A 21,732-nucleotide genomic window follows, 5' to 3' on the forward strand; every position below is an offset into this window, starting at 1 on the left:
ACACAGTACAATGCACAGTGAAATGTATTTTGTACCTGCAACCATATATACACACACATATAAATAAGAAGAATAAAAATTTTTAAAAAAGTAATTCACACTATACACTATACTCTATATACTATACACTATACACACTTTTTAAATTATAATATTTACACTGTGCAATAATGGTCCAGTTAGGGCTCAGAGTTGAGCAGACGGATGGCTTGTGGGTAAAAACTCTTCTTCAACCTTTCAGTCTTAGCCCTCAGGCAGCGGTAACGCCGGCCTGATGGGAGCAGGGAGAAGAGAGAGTGTCCGGGGTGGCTGGGCTGTTTTAGGATCTTCATGGCCCTCAGCCTGCACTGCTTGGTGTAAATGTCCTGCAGGTTGGGGAGGGTGGTTCTGATGGTCCGTTCAGCTGAACGAACCACCCTTTTTAGAGCCATGAAGTCCTGCTTGGTGCAGTTTCCCATCCAAGTGGTGATGCTCCCACGCATGATGCTCTCGATGGTGCGGGTGTAAAAGTTCCTGAGCACCTTGAGTGGGAGCTTGAAGTCTCTCAGCCGCCTGAGGAGGTAGAGACGCTGTCTGGCCTTCTTCACAGTGATGTTTATGTGATGAGTCCAGGACAGGTCCTGTGAGATGGTCACTCCCAGGTATTTGAAAGTGTCCACTCTTTCCACCTCAGCACCACTGATGACAAGTGGATGGTAGTCCCTCTGCTGCTTCCTGCTGAAGTCCACAATCAGTTCCTTTGTTTTGCTGGCGTTGAGCAGGAGGTGGTTCTCCCGGCACCAGTTCTCCAGGCGGGAGACCTCTCTCCTGTAGGCTGTCTCCTCATTGTGGGAGATTAGTCCCACAACAGCAGTGTCGTCAGCAAACTTGATGATGACGTTGGACTCTGACGTGGCCTCGCTGTCATGGGTGTACAGTGAGTACAGCAGAGGGCTGAGCACACAGCCTTGGGGGGATCCAGTGTTGAGGGTGAGGGAGGATGAGGTGAGGTGACCCACTCGTACCACCTGTGGTCTGCTGGTCAGGAAGCTGTGAACCCACCTGCACAGTGATGGGCCCAGGCCCAGGTCCAGCAGCTTAGAGACCAGCCTGGAGGGCCTTTAGAGCCCAACCTAATTCACAGCCGTGAAAATCGCTTCGCTTTTCTCATGTAATACACATGTAATATGGTAGAAAACTTGATGTTGAGACGGCAGCGTCACGCCTCTCTGCCGCTTTCGGCACGGGTTGCTGGTTCCAGACCAGCTAGTTTGCGGGGCCGGAATTGAACCCGTTTTTCGGCCGAGCACCGAGTGTTTCGGCGGTGGAAAACCCGCCTAACGGTTCAATTCACGGCTCCGGCTCCGGAACCCTGTCGATGGGAAAGAGGCTATACTGAGTTTATTTATTTTCTGCAGCAAGCTGCAGGGGGCGCTGTCGTCTTGGTTTTCTTTAAAAAAAACAACAAAAAAAACAAGCTTGTGTAGGTTTATTTGATTCAGAGCCTTTGCGCTGCCTTAATCCAGCTTTTTATTTTATCATTATTATTATTTTAAATACTTTAAGTGTACACAAAAAAGAAGACATATTATCCTTACTGCAGTCTGAGTGATTCTTTTTAAGGATAAAAAATAAAAAATGTAATTTATAATTACATTTGGGGAGAGGGAAGTCTGGGCTTCTCTGCTTAGGCTGCTGCCCCCGCCACCAGGCCCGGATAAGCGGAAGAAACTGGATGGATGGATGTTTCTTTTGTTTGGGGGGAATATAAGGAATTTTAATTATATTGCAGTAAGTCTGTGTAATTGGTGTAAAATATTCTTGTTTTGTGAGTCGGGGAATAGTTGGTCTGTGAGAGCTTCTTATGAGATTGTTGGCACGTTTCTTTTCCAGAATTGGCTTCCTTGAACTAACAGTGGAGGGAGCTGTGGCTCTGAAGGCTGGTGTGCCGTGCTGTTGTCCGGCTGCCACTGTCCAGGACGTCCCAGCATCAGCACCCCCATCCTGTATCAAAAACAGAGCTTAAAGGCACATTGTTTTAATGTTCGTCGTAAACGTGTGTTTAAACGTGTGCTGTTTGCGTAAGCTGAGTAATTTGCCCAGGCACTACCAGATTTCTAATTAATTCATATTTTAGGCATTATTTTTGGCAAAATAAGGAGCAAATTTAATCATTTTAATTTAAACTTTGTTTGTATAGAAAAACAAACCATATATATCTAAAAAAAAAAAAATAGTTTCCCGTGATAAAGCAGTTCATGTTCATCCTCTGCTCTGTGCTGGGTTGTAGTGTAAAAAAGCTCGTTTTGAATAAAGTTCTTAAAAAAAACAACAACAAAAAAAAAAAAACCCAAAGGGGACGTCGAGTGAAACGTCATCACGCCGCTGCCCTTCCGTCAGTGTTTATGCGGGAAAACCGGCGTGTTGACGCGTTGGAGCGGTTCATGGCGGAGGGCCGGTGTGTCGTTATCAAATGAAATCAGTGTTTCAGGTAAATGTTGCTCGCAGCAGCGGCGGGTGAAGCTGTGATTGACGCTCAGCTTTTACGCTTCGTGTCGCCGCTAAAGCCAACAGAGAGACTAAACTCTGAGGTTTCAGACACAAAATGGAGCGTCAGGCTTTTAATGTTTAAGGTTTTCTGCAGATTTAGTTACAGCTATTATATCCTCTGTTATTACTTATATCCCGCTGTAATGTGTCTATACTGGGGCTGATTTGAAAGCTACTGGAAGTGTTTCAACCACGGCTGCTCGATTATGGCAAAAACGTTTAGCTTTCAGGACGGTCTTTTACACCTCAGATTAATGTCTGCTGGTATTTGCACCACGACCGCTTCCAGATCTGCTTCATTGATCATGTTTCTGAAAGGCTGAACAATTCTGCTTGAGGTCACATAATCATTTTTGCTTTGTAAAGTTTCTAAAGCTACAGTCACACAGCTCCATAGGACTTGTGATCTTGTTGTTTCAAATAGTTGCTTCAAAGACGGGGACTATGACTGCAACCACTTGCATTTAGTTGCTATGTTTAAGCCGACTTTGGTGCATCAAGCTGGCAATAAAATTGCCATAAGATGGAGCCAGTCTGTGATGGAATGGGGTCGAGTTGGCAAATACATGCAATCTGTTTGTGATAATACAGCAATGAACTGTGATGAATTGTGGAAAATTGCAAATAATACACAGAAATTTAAAGTAAACATGAATTCACTTTAACTGCCTAATTCAGAGTCCAGCCAGAACCTGACAGAGCTGGCTCACACGTTTCTCCTTAAATAGTGCAGGATGACAGGCACTCAGTCACTTTCTTTCTATCTAGGCTTATAACCAGAATACAACCAACTGGCAACCAGTTGAGTTGAGTCTCCTATTAGATTAGATTAAACTTTATTAATCCCTTTTCAAAGAGACATCGCAGAAGAGTTGCAGACTGACTCAGATTGATTGTGACATGTTGGCAGTCTGTCTGCATTTATCAATTAGAAGGTGATTGTTTGCAAACCTTCGCCAATCTTTCTGAGAGTGACTGCAGTCAGTGTGAGTCTGAACGTGAGTGTTTGGAGACTGGTTGCCTCTCACCAGGTGACTTGTGCAATTGCCCAGATGTTGAGGGTGTTGCACACTTAACTTCTGAGTGAGGTTGAGCACACAGTTTGTTTTTTTAACCCTAGTCACAAGGAAGTTGCTGTCCAATTTTTACTCCACTACACATCATTTATTAACACCGTATACACTATTTGCTAGAATTCTCTTGCACAATTTCAGCTTTAACGCCATGTTTTGTTATCATATTTCATCACTGTTGTGTACTACCTCACATAAGGCTTTCAGTATGGGCCTGTGGTACTTTTAACAATGCTTTTATTGTAGATTATGCTTTTCATTTTTATTCTTTATGCTGCTGCTGTAACAGTAGTTTCTCTTGTGCGATCAATAAAATATCTGTCATGTAAATTTTAATGGTAGTTTTCCACTTCCTGCTTGAACCTGCTGATATATTTTGAACCTTCACCACAATGAAACTAAGTTGTTGCCTTTCGTGAATGTTTAGATATATGAAAAAACAGTCTAAAGTGAGATTATGAGCTATTAAAATAAAGTGTGTTTAAGGTTGGTCTTAACTCAGTTTGCATTATCTGCATTGTTGTTTGTTGTTGAGTCTAGTGTTGATTCTCTGAGCCTCAAATTCACCTTCTTCCTTCACCTCGACGTTTTCCATCAAAAACAGTGATTAGATATCAAGGATTTTTGTTTTTTTTGGACTATTTGAAGCCTCTGATCTTTATTAAACGCTGATGTGATTTGAGAAAAATGAGATAAATCAACTGCAGTACATTTAGGCTGTGCAGGACGTTTTCTGTCTTGGCTGCAGAGTCAGATATTATTTGACACGTGCTTGTTTTCTCTACTTCTGATATTCTAACCACAAAGTGTGCAACTTTTGGTTTCTGTTCATTTTTGCTTCAGTAAACCACAGAAACAAATCTCAGGCACCAACGCTGTACGGCACACTAATCCAAAGTTATCCATCTCGGCTTGCCTGCAGGTATCTCAGAGTCTATGGAGTCCAAGGAGTCTGAGGCTCGGTCGTCAGGAGTGGGGACAGTTGAAGTGGTGAACTCTATTCGGGAGCGGACGATCGCGGAGAACAGCATGGTGATCCTCCTGCAGGGCCTGCAGGGTGAGGTGACCACAGTGGACCTGAAAAACGAGAGCACGGCGCGCGGTCGCGTGGTCAGTGTAGACGCCTTCATGAACATACGCCTGGAGGACGTGCTGTACCGGGACCGGCGGGGTCAGCTCACACAGCTGCAGGACCTGTTCATCACCGGCAGGAACGTCCGCTATGTCCACATCCCCGACCACAGGGACATCATGAAGACCATAGAGAGCCAGCTGGCCAAGATTCACCGCGTCCGCAACTTTGGCAGTGAAGGCGGAGGCAGGAAAGAGTTTGCCAAGAAAGCAAAATAATTTTTTTTTTTAATTTAGAAAAGATGCTGCTTGTCTAATTTTCAGAGGTCTGAGGACACCAGTCTGAACCAGTTTACACCCTCAAGGGCCACAAAGTGACTCCAGGGACAAGAATGCAAACGAGATTTCAGGTACACTAAGATATAATTGAAATACTGGGAACGTCTTTATCAGTAACCATGTTTGAATATTTCAAAATAAAACTACACAGACTGACTAATATTTTCTTTTCTACATACAACACCGTAACTATTCTTTTTGATTAATTCGGTCTACAGAAGGTACAAAATCACAAAGAAGCTCTTTTACGTGTGTCTCGTTTTATCACAACCAACATTCATGAAGCTGGACCCGGAGAATTTGGGGGATTTTTACTTGAGACGTGATGGAAACGCTCAGAAAAAGAATCTGATTTCTAACACACTCGTTTCCATGTTTTCCACCATCACAGTGCTAATTAGGCAGTAATTTTCTTCATTTACCCCAATTTATAACAGATGAACATGTCTGCGGGGGTATTTATGTGGCGAAGCCTTTGATTAGTTGATCAGATCCATCTGAGAATGATTTGAAAGCTGTTTCAATATAATTATACAATCCAGGGATAAACACTCTTTTATACAAAGGGTTTAACATGAACAGCACCACAAATTCTCTCACATTTTGCTGACTTAGAAACAATGCCGAGTCGTGTATCTTACCCGTAGAGAATACCCTAAATCAGTCACTTTTTGTGCCTAAAACACAACAAAGGGACAAAAATATGAAGACACGCCTACTCATATTTATCTGATATATTTCTGCAGTTATTTTGATAGTATTTTCTACAGCCTGTTTGCAGCATCTGGACATGACACCTAACTTTGTGTTCCAGCTTTACTGTAACACTGTCCCACAATCTAACCAAGAACCTGGCTGCCTCTGGTTCTGAGCAAAGACTGTATATAGAAGATGGATGTAGTTATGATGTCACCAAATGATTTTGAGCTTCTGTGAGCATTTTTTTTTTTTTTTTTGGTGCTAAATTATCAGCTAATGCTAGTAAGCTTTATTATCAAGCTGCATAAATAAACTGCACAGGTGCAGTTCACAAATATCTGCTAATGAGTGCTAATTAAGATTAAGATTAAGATTAAGATAGTGTTTATTCGTCACATGCACAGTTATACACAGTACAATGCACAGTGAAATGTATTTTGTACTTGCAACCATATATACACACACATATAAATAAGAAGAATAAGAATAAAAAAGTAATTCACACTATACACTATACTCTATATACTATACACTATGCACACTTTTACGTGGAATTATAGATTATAATATTTACATTGTGCAATAATGGTCCAGTTAGGGCTCAGAGTTGAGCAGACGGATGGCTTGTGGGTAAAAACTCTTCTTCAACCTTTCAGTCTTAGTCCTCAGGCAGCGGTAACGCCGGCCTGATGGGAGCAGGGAGAAGAGAGAGTGTCCGGGGTGGCTGGGCTGTTTTAGGATCTTCATGGCCCTCAGCCTGCACTGCTTGGTGTAAATGTTCTGCAGGTTGGGGAGGGTGGTTCTGATGGTCCGTTCAGCTGAACGAACCACCCTTTTTAGGGCCATGAAGTCCTGCTTGGTGCAGTTTCCCATCCAGGTGGTGATGCTCCCACGCACGATGCTCTTGATGGTGCAGGTGTAAAAGTTCCTGAGCACCTTGAGTGGGAGCTTGAAGTCTCTCAGCCGCCTGAGGAGGTAGAGACGCTGTCTGGCCTTCTTCACAGTGATGTTTATGTGATGAGTCCAGGACAGGTCCTGTGAGATGGTCACTCCCAGGTATTTGAAAGTGTCCACTCTTTCCACCTCAGCACCACTGATGACAAGTGGATGGTAGTCCCTCTGCTGCTTCCTGCTGAAGTCCACAATCAGTTCCTTTGTTTTGCTGACGTTGAGCAGGAGGTGGTTCTCCTGGCACCAGTTCTCCAGGCGGGAGACCTCTCTCCTGTAGGCTGTCTCCTCATTGTGGGAGATTAGTCCCACAACAGCAGTGTCGTCAGCAAACTTGATGATGACGTTGGACTCTGACGTGGCCTCGCAGTCATGGGTGTACAGTGAGTACAGCAGAGGGCTGAGCACACAGCCTTGGGGGGATCCAGTGTTGAGGGTGAGGGAGGATGAGGTGAGGTGACCCACTCGTACCACCTGTGGTCTGCTGGTCAGGAAGCTGTGAACCCACCTGCACAGGGATGGGCCCAGGCCCAGGTCCAGCAGCTTAGAGACCAGCCTGGAGGGAACTATGGTGTTGAATGCTGAGCTGTAATCTACAAACAGCACTCTCACATAGTTCCCCTTACCAGTGTCTATGTGCGAAAGGGTCTTGTGGAGGAGGAAGGTTATGGCGTCATCTGTGGATCTGTCTGGCCGGTATGCAAACTGTAGTGGGGCGAGGGTGGTGGGCAGTGAGGAGGTGATGAATGTCTTGATGAGTCTCTCAAAACACTTCATCACCACTGAGGTGAGTGCTATGGGCCTGAAGTCATTGGGGCTGCTGGGGTGTGGTTTCTTTGGGACTATGATGGACTTTTTAAAGCAGGTAGAAATCACACACAGTTTCAGTGAGAGGTTGAATATCAGTGTAAACACAGGTGCCAGCTGGTCAGCGCAGGTCTTAAGGACACGTCCACTAATACCGTCTGGTCCAGCCGCTTTCCTGGTGTTTACACGTCTAAACGCCCTCCTCACGTCTCCGCCCCTCCGGCCGGGAGCGCAGCGGGCTGTCGGCTTCCCGACTCGAAGCGCGCAAAGAAGTTGTTGAGTTCATCAGCCAGAGAAGCATCGGCACTAATAAAATGCTTATGGGAACATGGCCCTCAGCTTTAACCTCTGTAACACTTTAAAGTTCGTTTTATAAATGACGGTCATTCAGAAAGTAGGATCCTCACTGGCTCATGTGATTATGATTGACGAGTCAGCTCCACCCCTCACTCAGAAACGAGGCTCAGCTCGAGGCTGCCTTCACTAACCAGCGGGTGATGTCACAGTGGCTACGTCCATCTTTTATACTGTTTGTGTTGAAAACTGAAACAAACTTCTTGGTCAGTTTGTGCTGCAGTAATAGTCTGACAGTTCAGTTAAAAAATACTCCAAAAGGCACAAACAAGGAGGAGGGGCCTAGCAGCCACCGAGCAGGTACAGCTGCCTGTGGCACACCTGTCAATCAAAGCAGCCATGCCTAACTTTAAACCTTTCGGGTATCCAGATGGAGTCAACTCCATACAGTTATAAATGAGAAAATTATCCATAGAGAGCAAAATCCTTTTTAACATGGGGGTCTTTTGGGATTTGACTTGCTTTAGGAACCTCGAGTGGCCACTGAAGGCTCCGTTTAAAAGCCCGCTGAGGTTGCAGCTTGCTGAACTTGGCCCCTGTTTCTGTTTTTTTAAAGGCATGTAAGCATTAGTTAACTTGTCCCACAGTCGCGGTTAGCTCCCCACAACAAAACGTTTCATTATCGGTCTTATTAACCTCCTCGCTGTCATTCAGGCCCTTTTGATGTGTCGCACTCTAATAGTTCCCTCCACCCAGCAACTTAATTAATTATACAGGCATCATATTTTTATGCTATTGCAATATTAAAAATCTCTGGGCAGACCATCCTTCAGAATGTTATCCATTAGATTGAAACGTAATTGTAAACTTTCAGAAGGAATCGTCTTTTCTTACTTGATTATTCCTGAAACTAATCTCTCTGCTCCAGCAGGGGCTTGTATTACAGCTGACACTGACACAGAGGGTCAGTGTATTTACTGGTGAGTGGCGAGCATCACAAACCCCATCTGTCTGTGTGTGAAAAAACAGCCCAAAGTTAATAACTGCCTGTATGCAGGAAAGCATTAGTCACTGGTGGGGGAAAAACAAGCCGACCTGTTTCCACGGCTCCACAAACATCTCTGCATCAGCGAGCTGTTGCGCTCCAACTGTGACATCCACCCTGTTTTAGCCGGTGGACACGAGGGTGAAAGGAAGAGAGTGTTTTTGCTTGTTCTCCCTGTGCACAGTGCGATTGGGAATTTGGAGAATTTGCAAAGAGCTATGTTATTCCTACACAGCGTCAGGAAGAGGACAAGCCTGACATAACACAGGCAGCTGGAGCAGATAAACCCTGCACTGTGGATAAAAAGGGCGGAGGTTCACCAGCCGGTACAGAGTGCGTTAAATTAGGAGGAATATGCACACAGGAATGTCCCTCAGCAGTTGGATCATTGTTTTGGAGCTGTGGCTTCAGTGTTTTTAGGGACATATTTTTCTCTTGACCAACCCTGAGTGTCTGAATGACAGCAGCCACATAATAACCACTTATTGCTGTGCTAAAAACACCAGCGAGTGCCACATCAACACTCACTAAACTCAGAATAGTACTTTACAACCACATAAACAGTCCTTTTGCAATACTTAAGAGTCTGGGTTAGTGTTACAGGAAAAACTCAGCAGTGTAATAGTGAAAGAAACCCTGCTTTCATTGCTGTAGTCAGTCTCTTAGTCTTTAAAGGGGGCCTGTGTTGGTTTTTCTTATTTTCTGTCATACGTATTGTTAAAATGATGGATGCTCATATCCAGATCTGTGCAATTAACTGCAGTTTGGCTTCCACCAAAGTCTAAATTCCCTCCAAACAGGCCGCAGTGTCAGGTTCAGTTCAGTTTGCATGAATTTATTTAGTTTTTTCAAGTTGAAAAAAATAAAGTTGTCTTTTTAATGAAGGCCTCAGTCAGACATGTGAAGAGACCCTGGCGCGCGATCTCTGGTTGCTTGGGAAAAATGTGTATTCCTCTGTTGCTGAGAGGAAAACCTGCTTGTGATTGCTTTGGTTGCTAACCGATTGCTGCGGTCGCCCATAGGAAGGTGCCAATTTGTCTGCAACCACCCTCCAACTGTTCACTGAGCGGTGAAACTGGACACAAACTGAACCTTCAGAGCAAAAGTTGTACCTTTTGCTCTGAACACATTTAAAAAGGTGCAGCTTTTACTTTGAAGGTGAAAATTCACCATTTCCAGTTTACTCCTCACCTTTCCAAGTTTTTCCCTAGTAACTGATGATTGGCAGGGGTTTGCTGGCCGATCTCCTAAAAAGACAAGTTCTCTTTTTTTAAAGTTTAATAAATCCACTATTATTAAAAAAATCTGTGAGTATTGTTGAATAATTGTGATGTCTGTATGAACCTTATCTCCTCCTTAGTGGGTGTTGGGTTTCTTGATGAAACTTTGCATCATCATCATCATCACACATACAATAATTATTAACATCTGTGTTTTTTCTTTTAATCATTATGAATCTCTTTTTTTTTTTTTTGCATTTTCTTATCATCCCTGTGCAATGTTACATTCTCCGTTTGCATGTAAGTCTCATGTTCAACGTGTGCCGCCACACGGGGGTTTCCACAGCTTCACATGTCTGATTTGGCAGAGTTTTTACTCTGGATGCCCTTCCTTATGGGATTTTTATCCAGCCAGAATAGAACCAGCAACCTTTGAAATGGAAATACTTTTATAGTGGAGTACTTTAATACTTTGCACCTCTGGTCAGTTACAATAGAAGCATCGACCACTCAGAAGAGCATCAGCTTGTCGACTCGTCTCATTTTTGACCCACACATTGGTGATCGTAGTGTTGTGGTTATTCATAACCAGCCAATTACTCAAGTCCACATTGATAACACCCTAACCTGGCATATATCCATGCTGTTTGGATGTGTTCTCAGCTGCTTCAGATACAGTATTTCTTATGGAAACGCCGTCTCTATGTAGCTGCAGAAAAATAAATGATGTTTTGGCTGTTTTGTTGAGTGTAATCAGATATGGGATAATTGCATGGTTCAGGAACCTTCCTGTGTCCTTGAAATTAAAGCTAACACACTTGGTTCACACTGCATTGAAAATTATAGGAATTAGTTTTCAACCAGTGTGCACTTTGTGATCCATCCTCTGTTCTGCGGCTCAGTATGAGCTGCTACCGTCAGAGAGCTGGACTGGTTTAAGGACTCTTTTGCTGCTTTATGAATTAGAATTTGAAGCAGTCACTTAAAATAAGTTGAGTCTACATACAGTAGGCTGGTTGCTTGGCACAGTAGTGCAGTTAATAGTTGTATGTCCCGGTCGACGTGTCGACACGTCTGGCTTTGTGAAGTCCAAGTCAGATTTCCCCAAAAAGTATCAGTCTGTCTCATCTCCTCCTCTACAGACTGCACTGCCAAACTCTTTCTACTCCCCTCGAGGCTGAGATCAAAATACAAAGAGCTCAATTAATCCAGGAGCCCCCACAGCAGCATGGCCCCATGCCCACGGCAGCCACCTCGCTATTTCCTGTTCCACCCTTCTGGCTTAACCGTGAACAGACCTCAGTGTTGGGGCGGCCAGGCAGGAGAGCCATCACCTCCCTCTGGTCAGGAGTGTGTGGTTCATACCTTCAGAGGACACTCTGGAGCAGAACAGCTCAAATAAAAGACTTTAGGGGGGGGTGGAGCTTTTACTTTGAAGTTTGATGCCAGTGACAGATACATGGGCTTCGCTCCTCTCAGGAAAAGGAAACACCTCCTCCAATACATGAGTCTGGACCACTGCTGGCTGGCCCTCCTCCCTCTGAGGGATGAGAGGGAGTGAATCACAGTGGAGGGCAGCTCGCTCTTCAGTCCAGCAGCGTCTGCTCAGCTGTCACGTACGCCGAATGACCCACGACCCCTCGCTGCTGCTTTTCTGCCTGAGAGATGATGGGAGTCTGATCTAAGTGACCGGCTCTAAACGTGGATCTGAATTCTTTGTTTGGCAGTGGAAGATTTGAACCTGTCAACCTGTGCATGACCAAGGTGAGTGAGTTTCACTTTATCTTTGCAGGGCAGCTGGCAGAGTTTTAACATCCTTTAGCAAATATGTGGTCATGTTTGTCTGTCAGATTGCTGTCAGGCACCAAAGTAGTTTATTAGTGTGGTCTCCAACACTGCAGATAATAAAAGGTTTTTACAAGCGGATTTGCTACAACATGCCCAGAATTATATCACACTGAATATGCTGTCACATGTATTTTCCGTCTTTCTCAATCTCACTTTCTTTAAGTGCTTTTGGCAGCAGCTCCTCATCTGAGAGTGCACACATTTTTGTGGAAGCAGTGTTGACTATTGTTTAAAAAAAAAAAAAAAAGTCTTATTTTCAGCCGTTTCAGGTTTCCTCCTCTGACTTAAATAGGATTATCTAAGCAGGAAGTGTGGGAGGGCCGAGCACTTTACGGGGTTTCACATAAACAGCTGCAGCGTTGCTTCTGGGTAGTTCGGCTGAGAGGTTATTGGACTTGTCTGGAAATGTTAGGTGTTAAATCAGTCTGCCCGAGACTGCGGCTGCATAAAATGGACATTTGTCTCCCTCCGGTATTTGTGTAGTGCTCCCAGCTCACCACAAACCGCCAGTCGTGGAGCCGTGCAGGAAAATATTTATTCGCGATTTCAGTCTGTAATTGAGGAAACAGAACAACAGCGCGCCTCTTTAAGTGGTGATTGGGTCATTTCTCTGTGTAATTAAGTCCTAAAAATGTTAGCTTCTTAAAACAAAGGAGAACGTTGGCAGAAGAGACTTTTCCAGTATTTTTTTGAAAGCCTTCATGTTGCACTAGAATAAAAAAAAAATACTGAATTGATTTTGCAATTAAAGTGAAGCTAGATTAAAAAGTTTTTGCCCCAGAAATAATCTGATACACAAACTACAAAACAGTTTAAAAGATGCACTGATGGGTCTGAAAAGTGAAGACTTCCAGTCCTGCAGGCTAGAAGTCTGTGGGAAAATATGGTCTCAGTCACTCATTTCTGATCATTCAGTATAAAAATAAGTCAATTTTGGCGGCTTTGCCTTTTACTGCCATCTCATGGGCACAAAAGATGGACGTTATGAAGCTGTGAGCTTATAAGTTTTTGCAGTTGCCGTCTTGGTGACATGTGACAAAGCGAACGGCTTGGATCTGACTTTGAAACCTCACTGGCTAACAAGCTGTGATTGATATACCCTGCGTGATCTTTAGGTTTGTGAAGACGTCTCACGTCTCATCCAAGAGGCTTCTTCAGCTCTAAAAACACCTGGCTGAGAGTCCCAGGTTCATCCCCAAGACAAAAACACCCAAGCACACAGTGTGTGCAGTGAGGAGTGTTCAGAAACAACAACTCCACAAAAGCATGACACAACATAGGACTCAGGTGTACACCTGCACCTAAAGGAGAACGGGCACTCTTTCGAGGATGCCAGTGTTCACATTTTGGACCGAGAAGACAGACGGTTTGAGAGAGGAGTAAAAGAGGCAGTTTCCCTTCCCGGGGATTTCAAGCCCCACTCACACTTTGCCTCAGGTGACCTCAATAGCTCAGACGATGGGTTGCACACTTTGGGCCTGGTGACGGTAATGACCCACACCTTTTCTCACACCTTGGCTCACATGTGAGGACTCCACAGGGTTAAATACCTGGACTCTCACCCAGCTTTAGAACTGAAGGAGCCTGTGGGATGAGAAGCAAATCTTCACAAACTTAAAGATGTCCACAAGCCTTCTTTTTAAGCACTCAGGACTGCCACGTCCCGGATGACCGAGAACCTCCGCAGACTGACCGAAATTTACAAAAAATGACCTGAAAGTAGAAACTGAGTCCATAAACTCATCAGGAAAGTGTTTGCTTGGGCAATAAATCAAGAAAGATGAGGGCTGTTTTTCCCCTTATACAAGCACACAACCAGAGGAGTCGCCCCCTAGTGGCCTCTTATTAATAATGCAGGTTAATGTGTTAGCTTTGCTTTTCAGACCCAGAAGCTGCACACACGTAAGAAGCTGCACAACTTTGAAGGGAATTCTGATGTCAAAGATCGACATGTTTCTAGTATTTATTTTATTTTTTTGGTGAGTCTACCTGGTTTCTCTTTTATTTAGTTAATGGTAGTTTTCACCCCCCACAGTGTCATCTCACTTTCACAGTGCTGACAGTGGAAATCATCTCCTGATTTGATTGGTTTTGGTGCTGTGGACTCTTTCAAGGTGCAGCAGTAAAGAAATTGGAGGATGGGATGCATTTCTATCCCCACCGGAGATAAAAATAACTTGGCAGAGACAGAAGGAAATCCCCCCTCCACCCCCGACAAATCGCACCCTGCTGTTACATAAGACGTAATAGCTGGTTCCTCATGTGTAATGTTTATGTCGACTAGAGTTTTGAGTTTTTATGCTAATCTCAGGGGTTTTCTGTCATGAAATGTTTTAATTGGTTCTTAAAGGATACAAATCAAAGAAAAGAAAACACCAATAAGAATAAGGTGATACTCGCAGTGTGATAAATGCCACAATCCTGACTGTAACGTGTAAAAGTCCAGGGTGTGAATCCGGTCTTTAATCGTTTGAGTCGAGCCAAACTGAAAAGTAAATTGCTCACTTATGCTGTTAAGGTCTGGGGGCAGCAAATTGAGGGCACAGACGGAGTCACGCTTCATCTTTGTTTAAATTCCAACCAGAAGGCAGCGTTGGTTGAGAACCACCAGTTCCCATGAGTCAATGGGCCCCGAGCCGACCACAAAGGGACTACAACTGTAATTTGCCCAGAAACAAGTTAAAGAAAGCATCTGAGAGTGTGCTGTAGCTGCCAAAAGTCGCTGGGATAAAGATCTTGGGTGGGAGAGCGCCCCGAGCCCCCACCAGCAGCGACTGGAAAGAGGGCACGGTTTTGTTCTCCCCAGAGTGAGAGCAGGAGAAAGAAAAACATTTGGCTCCCACGCATATTGTTGTTGTAATGACAGGGAATGTGAGGGGGTGGGAAATATCAGTCATCGTGTTTACGTCAAGAATTACTGTAACCGTGGGACCAGCTGCGAGCTGGGACCAGAGCGAATCCATCCACTTCAGCCTGATGCAGCTCCTAATGCAGGGTCGGCTCAAACAAACAGAAGAAGAATGCAGCTTGTTTTGAGAAAAGAAAATTGTTTCTATAAAAAGAGGCTCCAATGAGGAAATCCACAGAGTTGATGTGGTGCAGGTATTCTTAATTCTGAGAGGATGGACTGGAGAGATTTTGTGTGAACTTTCTTTGATAAATATGGGAAACACTTTCTCCCGGAGATTCAGGTGCTATTTTTTTTTTGTATTTTTTAGACGTCCCTGAGGCTGTTTAACCCCCATCCACAGCTGTGAGGAGCTCCTTCCTCAGTGCATGCTACAGATGTCTTACTCTTATGTTTGTACTCTCACTGGACACTTCATTAGGTACCCCTTGCTAATACTGGGCTGGACCCTCTTTTCCATTCAGAGCTGCCTTAAGTCTTTGTGCCACTGATTCAACAAGGTGCTGGAAACATTCCTCAGAGATTTTGGTCCAAGTTGACATGATAGCATCAAATAGTTGCTGCAGATGTGTCAGCTGCACAGTCTGGCCCTTCTCGTCACTGGATATTTCCTCAGTCTGAACTCCAGCAGGTCGTCTCGACCATGTTTGCATGTCTAAATGCATTAATTTGCTGCCGTGTGATTGGCTGATTAGATGTTTATGTTACCGAGCAGCTTAACATGTATAACTGACAAAGTGTCCTCTCGTATGTGACAGATAATAAAAGAATAATAGGCCCAGTTTTCAAACTTACAACAATACCTAAATTTTCAGCAGATTTAATAACACCTCACAAAAGATTTTCACAAACCAGCGATGGAGAAATAGTTCCTGTTAATTCTTACTGTATTTAAATACAAATGAAAAGTTCACTGTATAAAACCTATACATCCCTGTTGTGAGGTATACTATCAGAGTCGGGAACGTTCTGTGGAACACAAACTAAACTCCTGTCAGCTCCATTGTTTTGGGGAAGGGGCTGCGTTTGGGTGAACTCGACCTTTTCATTTCCTCCCGAGCTTCCGGCACATGTGGGGATTTCTTGGAGTGAACACGTGAAACCTGATGTGTCACTTTTTCTCTGGGAAAAAATAAAAACTCTGAGCTGGAAAGGAGTCCCCCCCCCCTTCATAAACATAAACATCCCCATCGGTCTCGGCAGACTTCTCGTTGCCGTCCTCACTGCCCGGCCTGAGTGTCGTCAGAGGAACACAATGTCTCCTGACCTCTGACACCCATTTAGAAGAATGATGGGTGGCGCTTTGGAAGAATGCATCTTTCAGGCTTTAAGCACTTTGTTTTGGATGAACTCGAGCTTTGAAAGCATTTGTTTGTTTCTTTCCTGACAGGATCTGCCTCGGGTCATCCGGGAGGTAAATGCGTAAAAGGAGATGGTGCATGTCTGAACCCACAGTGAACCAAGATGGAACCCATTAAGAGAGACATGGAGCTGCTCAGTAACAGCATGGCGACCTACGCTCACATCAAAGGTAAAAACCTAGCTCAGCTTTAACTGTGGTTCCCAACAAGGGGACTCCCTCAAGGGGTCATTACACGACTGTATAAAACCACAGGCAGCTTGCTGCACCACGCCATGCTTTCATTCTTAGGCTCTACTAGAGTAGCTTTGCATGATTTACAGCTGAAAATAATCCTTATTTAGCATTATCTTTTAAACAAGCTGTCTTCTGATTGGCTGCCTCACGCAAACAGAAACTTTTAAACAGCTAGTGGGTGGGGCTTCTGTGCTCGCAGCTAGAGCTGTGTGCCGTAGATAACACTGTGCCTCAGACAACCATATTTGGGATATCCCTTCTTAATGACATCACAGAGAGCCAAGAGTAGGAAAAACGTGTCAAAAATCAAGCATTTGAGTACATTTTCCCCCTCTTCTTCTTGTTCAGCCAATCCAGAGAGCTTTGCCCTCTACTTCATGATGGGCGTCTGCTTCGGGCTGTTCATGGCGCTGTGCCTCCTGGTGGCCGGCATCGCTTGCAGGGCTCGCCGCCACAGAAGACCTCCCCCATCTCCGTCAAAGAGACAGCTCAAAGAGTCCAGCGAGGAGGAGGAGGTGGAGGAAGAGGAGGAGAGCATAGGAGAAGAGGACGTGGCGGTGGATGTGGAGAGCCCTAAAGTGACAGTGGGTCCTCTGAGTGACCACAGTAGCCAGTCCAACGGCACTCTGAGGAGCGTGAACGTGTTCAGCTCTGCCGAGGAGCTGGAGAAGGCGAGGCGTCTGGAGGAGAGGGAGCGAATCGTCAGGGAGATCTGGAGGAACGGGCAGCCGGACATCCTGGTCACAGGGACCGGGACTATTGGACGAGTTCATTACCACTGAGGGAGACTTGGACTGAGCTTTTAAAAAGACTGAAAGGGACCGACACTGCACACAAACGTGCTTTCTCTGTATGGAGGCACAAAGAGATTAAAAATGAATAAGGCGCAAACTCCCCACGTTATGAAAAAAATATTATGTTCACCAATTAAAGACTTTATGTCATAATCACAATTTTATTGTGTAAAATGTCTGAAACAAATAGGCTCCACCCCCACCCCCGAATTTGTTAAATGGAAAAATAAATGGATGGCTGCATTGATAGATTTTTGGGGAAAAAAAAGAAAATAATTCTACTCACAATGAAATACTAGAATTTTCTTTAAGTCCCTAAAAAGAATAGCAGTATTACAAAATAAATATGAATAGACAAAATATTTATGGTAGTGTAACCTTTTTAAAATTCATAAGTTATATTTATCCCACTTATTTTCTTGTTTCAGGTGTTTTATCAGTCAAGATTAAGTGGCATTATGAAATAAATAATTTTTAAAATACAAATGTGAAGTAAAAAGACAGAAAGAGCCACAAAAATTACAATAAAATAAGCATTTCAAACATGTACCAAATTCTTTTAGAGTTTCAGGGTTATATGTTTTGTATGTTTTTATATTTCTCTATATTTTTTTTTAATGTCATAATTGTAATTTATTTTTGATGCAATATTGGACTCTTTGAGCTTCCTTAATCATATATATCACAGATTTTCTGCACAGGTTTTTAATTTTATTTAGCTTCACCTCTATTCATCTTTGCAATGTGAATAATTAAAGTTGAACCACTTTTTAATAAAGAAGTGATGTTATATTCATTTTTTCCACAATGAAGAATAAACAATTTTTAAAAAGGATCAATAAAGAAAAATATTAATATACTGCTCATGCTCCGTCTGGAGCCAGTGTTAATTCATTTGAATCGCCACAATGGAGGTGAAAGCATGAAGCATTAATATGACACACAACAGCCACAATATGGAAGTTTGTTTCTGCAACTGAAAATTTTTTTGCACAGCTGAAAAAAAACATCCAATGGGCGTGGCCTCCGTGACATCACCCACTGATTTTGACTCCCCACACTGAAGTTTCAGCGGCAGCACAAACATTTAGGACGGTCAGTACTCGACCATACAATTAATAACCCATTAAAATGCTCCAACAGCACAAACAGGCCTATCAGATGCTGACTGGGACACATATCCAACAGTTTACTTGAACTCAATTATCCAGGTGGATTCAATTCACTTTTATTTATATAGCGCCAAATCACAACAAACGGTTGCCTCAAGGAGCTTTATATTGTAAGACCCTATAATCAAAACGCCCCCCATGAGCAAGCACTTGGCGACAGTGGGAAGGAAAAACCCTCCGGCAGAACCAGGCTCGGGGAGGGGCAGTCATCTGCTGCGACTGGTTGGGGCTGGTGGATGAGTTATAAAAAAAATCCATCCCACCCATGGTTACGGGAAATTGCTCACAGAGGTACCAGGCAGGAAATGTGCCATGATTGACTCTGTTTTGGAGTCAGCCTCAAATGGCACTCAGAGGTACTGCAGTTTCTGGCACTTCCCTGTTGGCTTGATGTTTCGGCTCTGAAGTTGCCATGTGCATCAAATAAACTAGAACAGAGTGGCCCCCTAGTGGGCAATGAGGGTACTGCAGCTGAGTCTTGAGAAGCCATTTACAATAAATACTTTTTTTATTAATTTAACCGAAACGCTAAATTATTGTAAAAAAATTTTTTTAAAGTTTAACTATATAGTAATATACAATAATAAAAGTGGCAACATTTGAACTTTTATACGGCTTGATCCTGATCACCTTATTGGATGTCTGTAGGTTCTCAGTCATCCAGGTAACAGCAGACTCACGTGTCTTAGCTGAAGGTATCTGGACTTCTTTTTGGTTTGTTTTACTCAAGAAGCTTTAACCCCTGGGGAGGTTGTCCCCTTGGAGATGGTCCTGAGGGTCATTGACCCACTATTAATCATGCTGTTAAGGATCACCATCATGTTGAGGTCACATGGGTCAAGACGTGAGTGGGGGCTGAAATTGCTTGGGACTGGTGATAGCTGGCGTTACAGGACATAATGTATCCAAAACCTTTGGAGTCTCTCTTTTACCACACGAGCAGACTTTTAAAAACATTAATTAATGACTAAACTTATCTGATTAAACCTGAGCAGAGAGAACTTCCTTTAACAGAAACCCTCCAATCTTTTCCCAGCTCGTGTCTCTGACCCTGTCACTTCTTGTGTTTCCCTTTCCAAAATTCCCACATCCCCCCATCATTCCCTGCCTCTCACTTTGAGCTCCAACTGCACCGTCTCTCTGGTAAAGACACGTCTGTTTGGAGCTATGAATAAAATCATTTAACTCCACTATACTATCAATGCAGAGCTTCTCCGAGTGGATCCCAGTAAACTCCCGGGAGTTTTCTGCTGGCTGGATTTCTCTCCCGCACCATGAAAAGGTCGATTATGTTACAGCCGGAGAGCTTGTGTCCCGTCTCTGTCAGCTGTCGTGTTTTGAGTGGCGTTGCCTGAATCGGAGATTGTCTCAGGATGGGGAGAAAACAGCTTTTCACAAGCTGACTGATGGTCAATGAAAACATCCCTGAAAAATAATCTTTTTCTGACTTTATGAGAGTCTCCAAATCTGTTTCAGGTTTTTATACTAATATTAATTAATTCATTAATACAATAATAGTAAACAATTTTGTATGTATGTTTGGGTAAATTATATTTTGATGGTTTTTACAGTGAAAATAAAGACATTTTATTCAGTGGACTCGCATCAATCTGAACACTCTGAGAAGATAAAGTGGGATCTTTGGCCTGTTTGCAATAATCTGAGACACTGATATGCATCTTTGTGAGGATTGCATACACCTGACCTTTAATGCTACATCTTAACTACATTAATGCAGGACTTTAACATGGACAAAAAAAACTCAGCCGTGATTATTAAAAGCTGAAAGTATCGGGTATGGCTAGGACTGCTTTCTTTCATCTGCGTAATCATATTAATATTAGGAACATCCTGTCTGAGAGTGATGCTGAAAACTTTATTTAGTTCGTACATTTGTTACTTTTAAGGTGGACTGTTGTAATTCATTACAATCAGGCTGCTTCAAAAACCTTCCTGAAGCTAAAAGCATCAACTTCCCTTCACCGTCTCCAGAATTTAATCTAAAATCCTGCTTACATACAAAGTCCAGAATAATCAGGTTCTGTTGGATCTTAAAGACCTCAAAGTAACTTATTATCCTACCAGAGCACTTCGCTCTCAGACTGCTGGCTTACTTGTGGTTCCTAGGATACTTAAGAGTAGAATGGGAGGCAGAGCCTTCAGCTTTCAGGCCCCTCTTCTGAGGAACCAGCTCCCAGCTTGGATTCATGAGACAGACACCCTCTCTATTTTTAAGATTAGACTAAAAATTTTCGTTTTTGATCAAGCTTAAAGTTAGGGCTGGATCAGGTGACCCTGAACCCTCCCTTAGTTATGCTGCTATATGTTCAGACTGCTGGGGGACTTCCCATAATGCACTGAGCTCTTCTCCTTTACTCCCCATGTTTATATGGACATTAAAGTTTGTCTTCTCTCTCCCATAGTTAGTCTCTATGGGAGACTCCATTTTTACTTTTGCAGGTATTTTGTTATAATAATAATGCTGGTTGGCGTTTTGACCTGATGTTAGAAATTTAAGGGATTGCCAAACCTAACTCCATCCTGAGGGGGGCAGCAGAGTCCAAATTACACACTTCAAGTGGAGGTTCAGGTCAGGTTCATTTTGTAAACAGTATATAATTGCTTTTTTAAATTTCGTTCTGGTTTTATTTTTGTGGTTTAAAAATCAATGCAGAAATTTCTGCCTGCAAAAAATGTGAAGATTTGTATCAAACTAAATCACCTTTTTAGTTTAGTTGGTCCAATAAAACAATTTAAAGATGCTGTAGTATCATCTCTCTTAATAAACACGTAATATCATCCTAAATATGTTTTAATCTCATTATACTTCCTGCTTTTATTCCTGGTGTGTTTGTGCTTAGAAAGCAGGCAGCTGCTGTATTTTTATACGAGTCGTCCGAGGCTGTTTAGACACTTAGTTTACACGGCATGTGCAAAGACAGTTTATAAGGAGGCATTTTCTTCATTGGTGCATTTTGAAGATTTATGGGGTGGTCAGTGTCTCAAGTAAAAATGTGGGTTATAAAATGACAGTGGGGAAAAAAAGCTAAAAGCCAAAGCTGTGGGGAATAAACACAGGCAGCATGAGTCGACTAATTTATGGCTATTTTTAAGGAATGAATGCAAAAAAAAAAATAATAAATTGTGCTTGGACAAAATAATTCAAGATTTGGTGCGTTTGTCTTGATGAAAATGTACTGTCTTGGCAGTGTTGGTCTAATAAAACAGTGTCATGCCTGGGAAACATCACACTGAAGTTGATTATTTTTTTCCCCCCATAATTAAGCTTTAATATCTGTGAAACCATTCAGCTGATTTGGACTGTGTTAAAGAATACTTTGCGCCTCGTGTCTGAGAAGCTGTAAACAAACCTGTGGTTTCTACCGGC

The 21,732-nt window shown here is 43.2% G+C and overlaps 2 protein-coding genes across 2 annotated transcripts; both read left to right on the forward strand.

Annotated features, from left to right (window-relative positions):
• The first annotated feature begins 2,375 nt into the window (after positions 1–2,375).
• lsm10 (LSM10, U7 small nuclear RNA associated) lies at positions 2,376–5,169 on the forward strand. Its single transcript, XM_030741506.1, has 2 exons — positions 2,376–2,470; positions 4,525–5,169. The coding sequence occupies exon 2, from the start codon at positions 4,539–4,541 to the stop codon at positions 4,950–4,952; it is 414 nt and encodes a 137-aa protein (XP_030597366.1). The 5' UTR covers positions 2,376–2,470; positions 4,525–4,538; the 3' UTR covers positions 4,953–5,169.
• A 6,190-nt stretch (positions 5,170–11,359) lies between these two features.
• On the forward strand, positions 11,360–17,429 carry eva1bb (eva-1 homolog Bb (C. elegans)). The gene is made up of 3 exons (XM_030741505.1): positions 11,360–11,789; positions 16,172–16,312; positions 16,727–17,429. The coding sequence occupies exons 2-3, from the start codon at positions 16,246–16,248 to the stop codon at positions 17,158–17,160; spliced, it is 501 nt and encodes a 166-aa protein (XP_030597365.1). The 5' UTR covers positions 11,360–11,789; positions 16,172–16,245; the 3' UTR covers positions 17,161–17,429.
• Positions 17,430–21,732: the final 4,303 nt, after the last annotated feature.

Source organism: Archocentrus centrarchus, chromosome 11 (genome assembly GCF_007364275.1).
Source record: "Archocentrus centrarchus isolate MPI-CPG fArcCen1 chromosome 11, fArcCen1, whole genome shotgun sequence".
Taxonomy (NCBI): Eukaryota; Metazoa; Chordata; class Actinopteri; order Cichliformes; family Cichlidae; genus Archocentrus; species Archocentrus centrarchus.

What these genes read in the sequence shown, in the direction of transcription:
- lsm10 (XM_030741506.1), top strand. Translation starts at nt 4,539, where the DNA reads ATGGAGTCCAAGGAGTCTGAGGCTCGGTCGTCAGGAGTGGGGACAGTT.
- eva1bb (XM_030741505.1), top strand. Translation starts at nt 16,246, where the DNA reads ATGGAACCCATTAAGAGAGACATGGAGCTGCTCAGTAACAGCATGGCG. An exon ending in GACCTACGCTCACATCAAAG is followed by an intron (nt 16,313 to 16,726) that starts GTAAAAACCTAG and finishes CTTCTTGTTCAG; the next exon opens with CCAATCCAGAGAGCTTTGCC.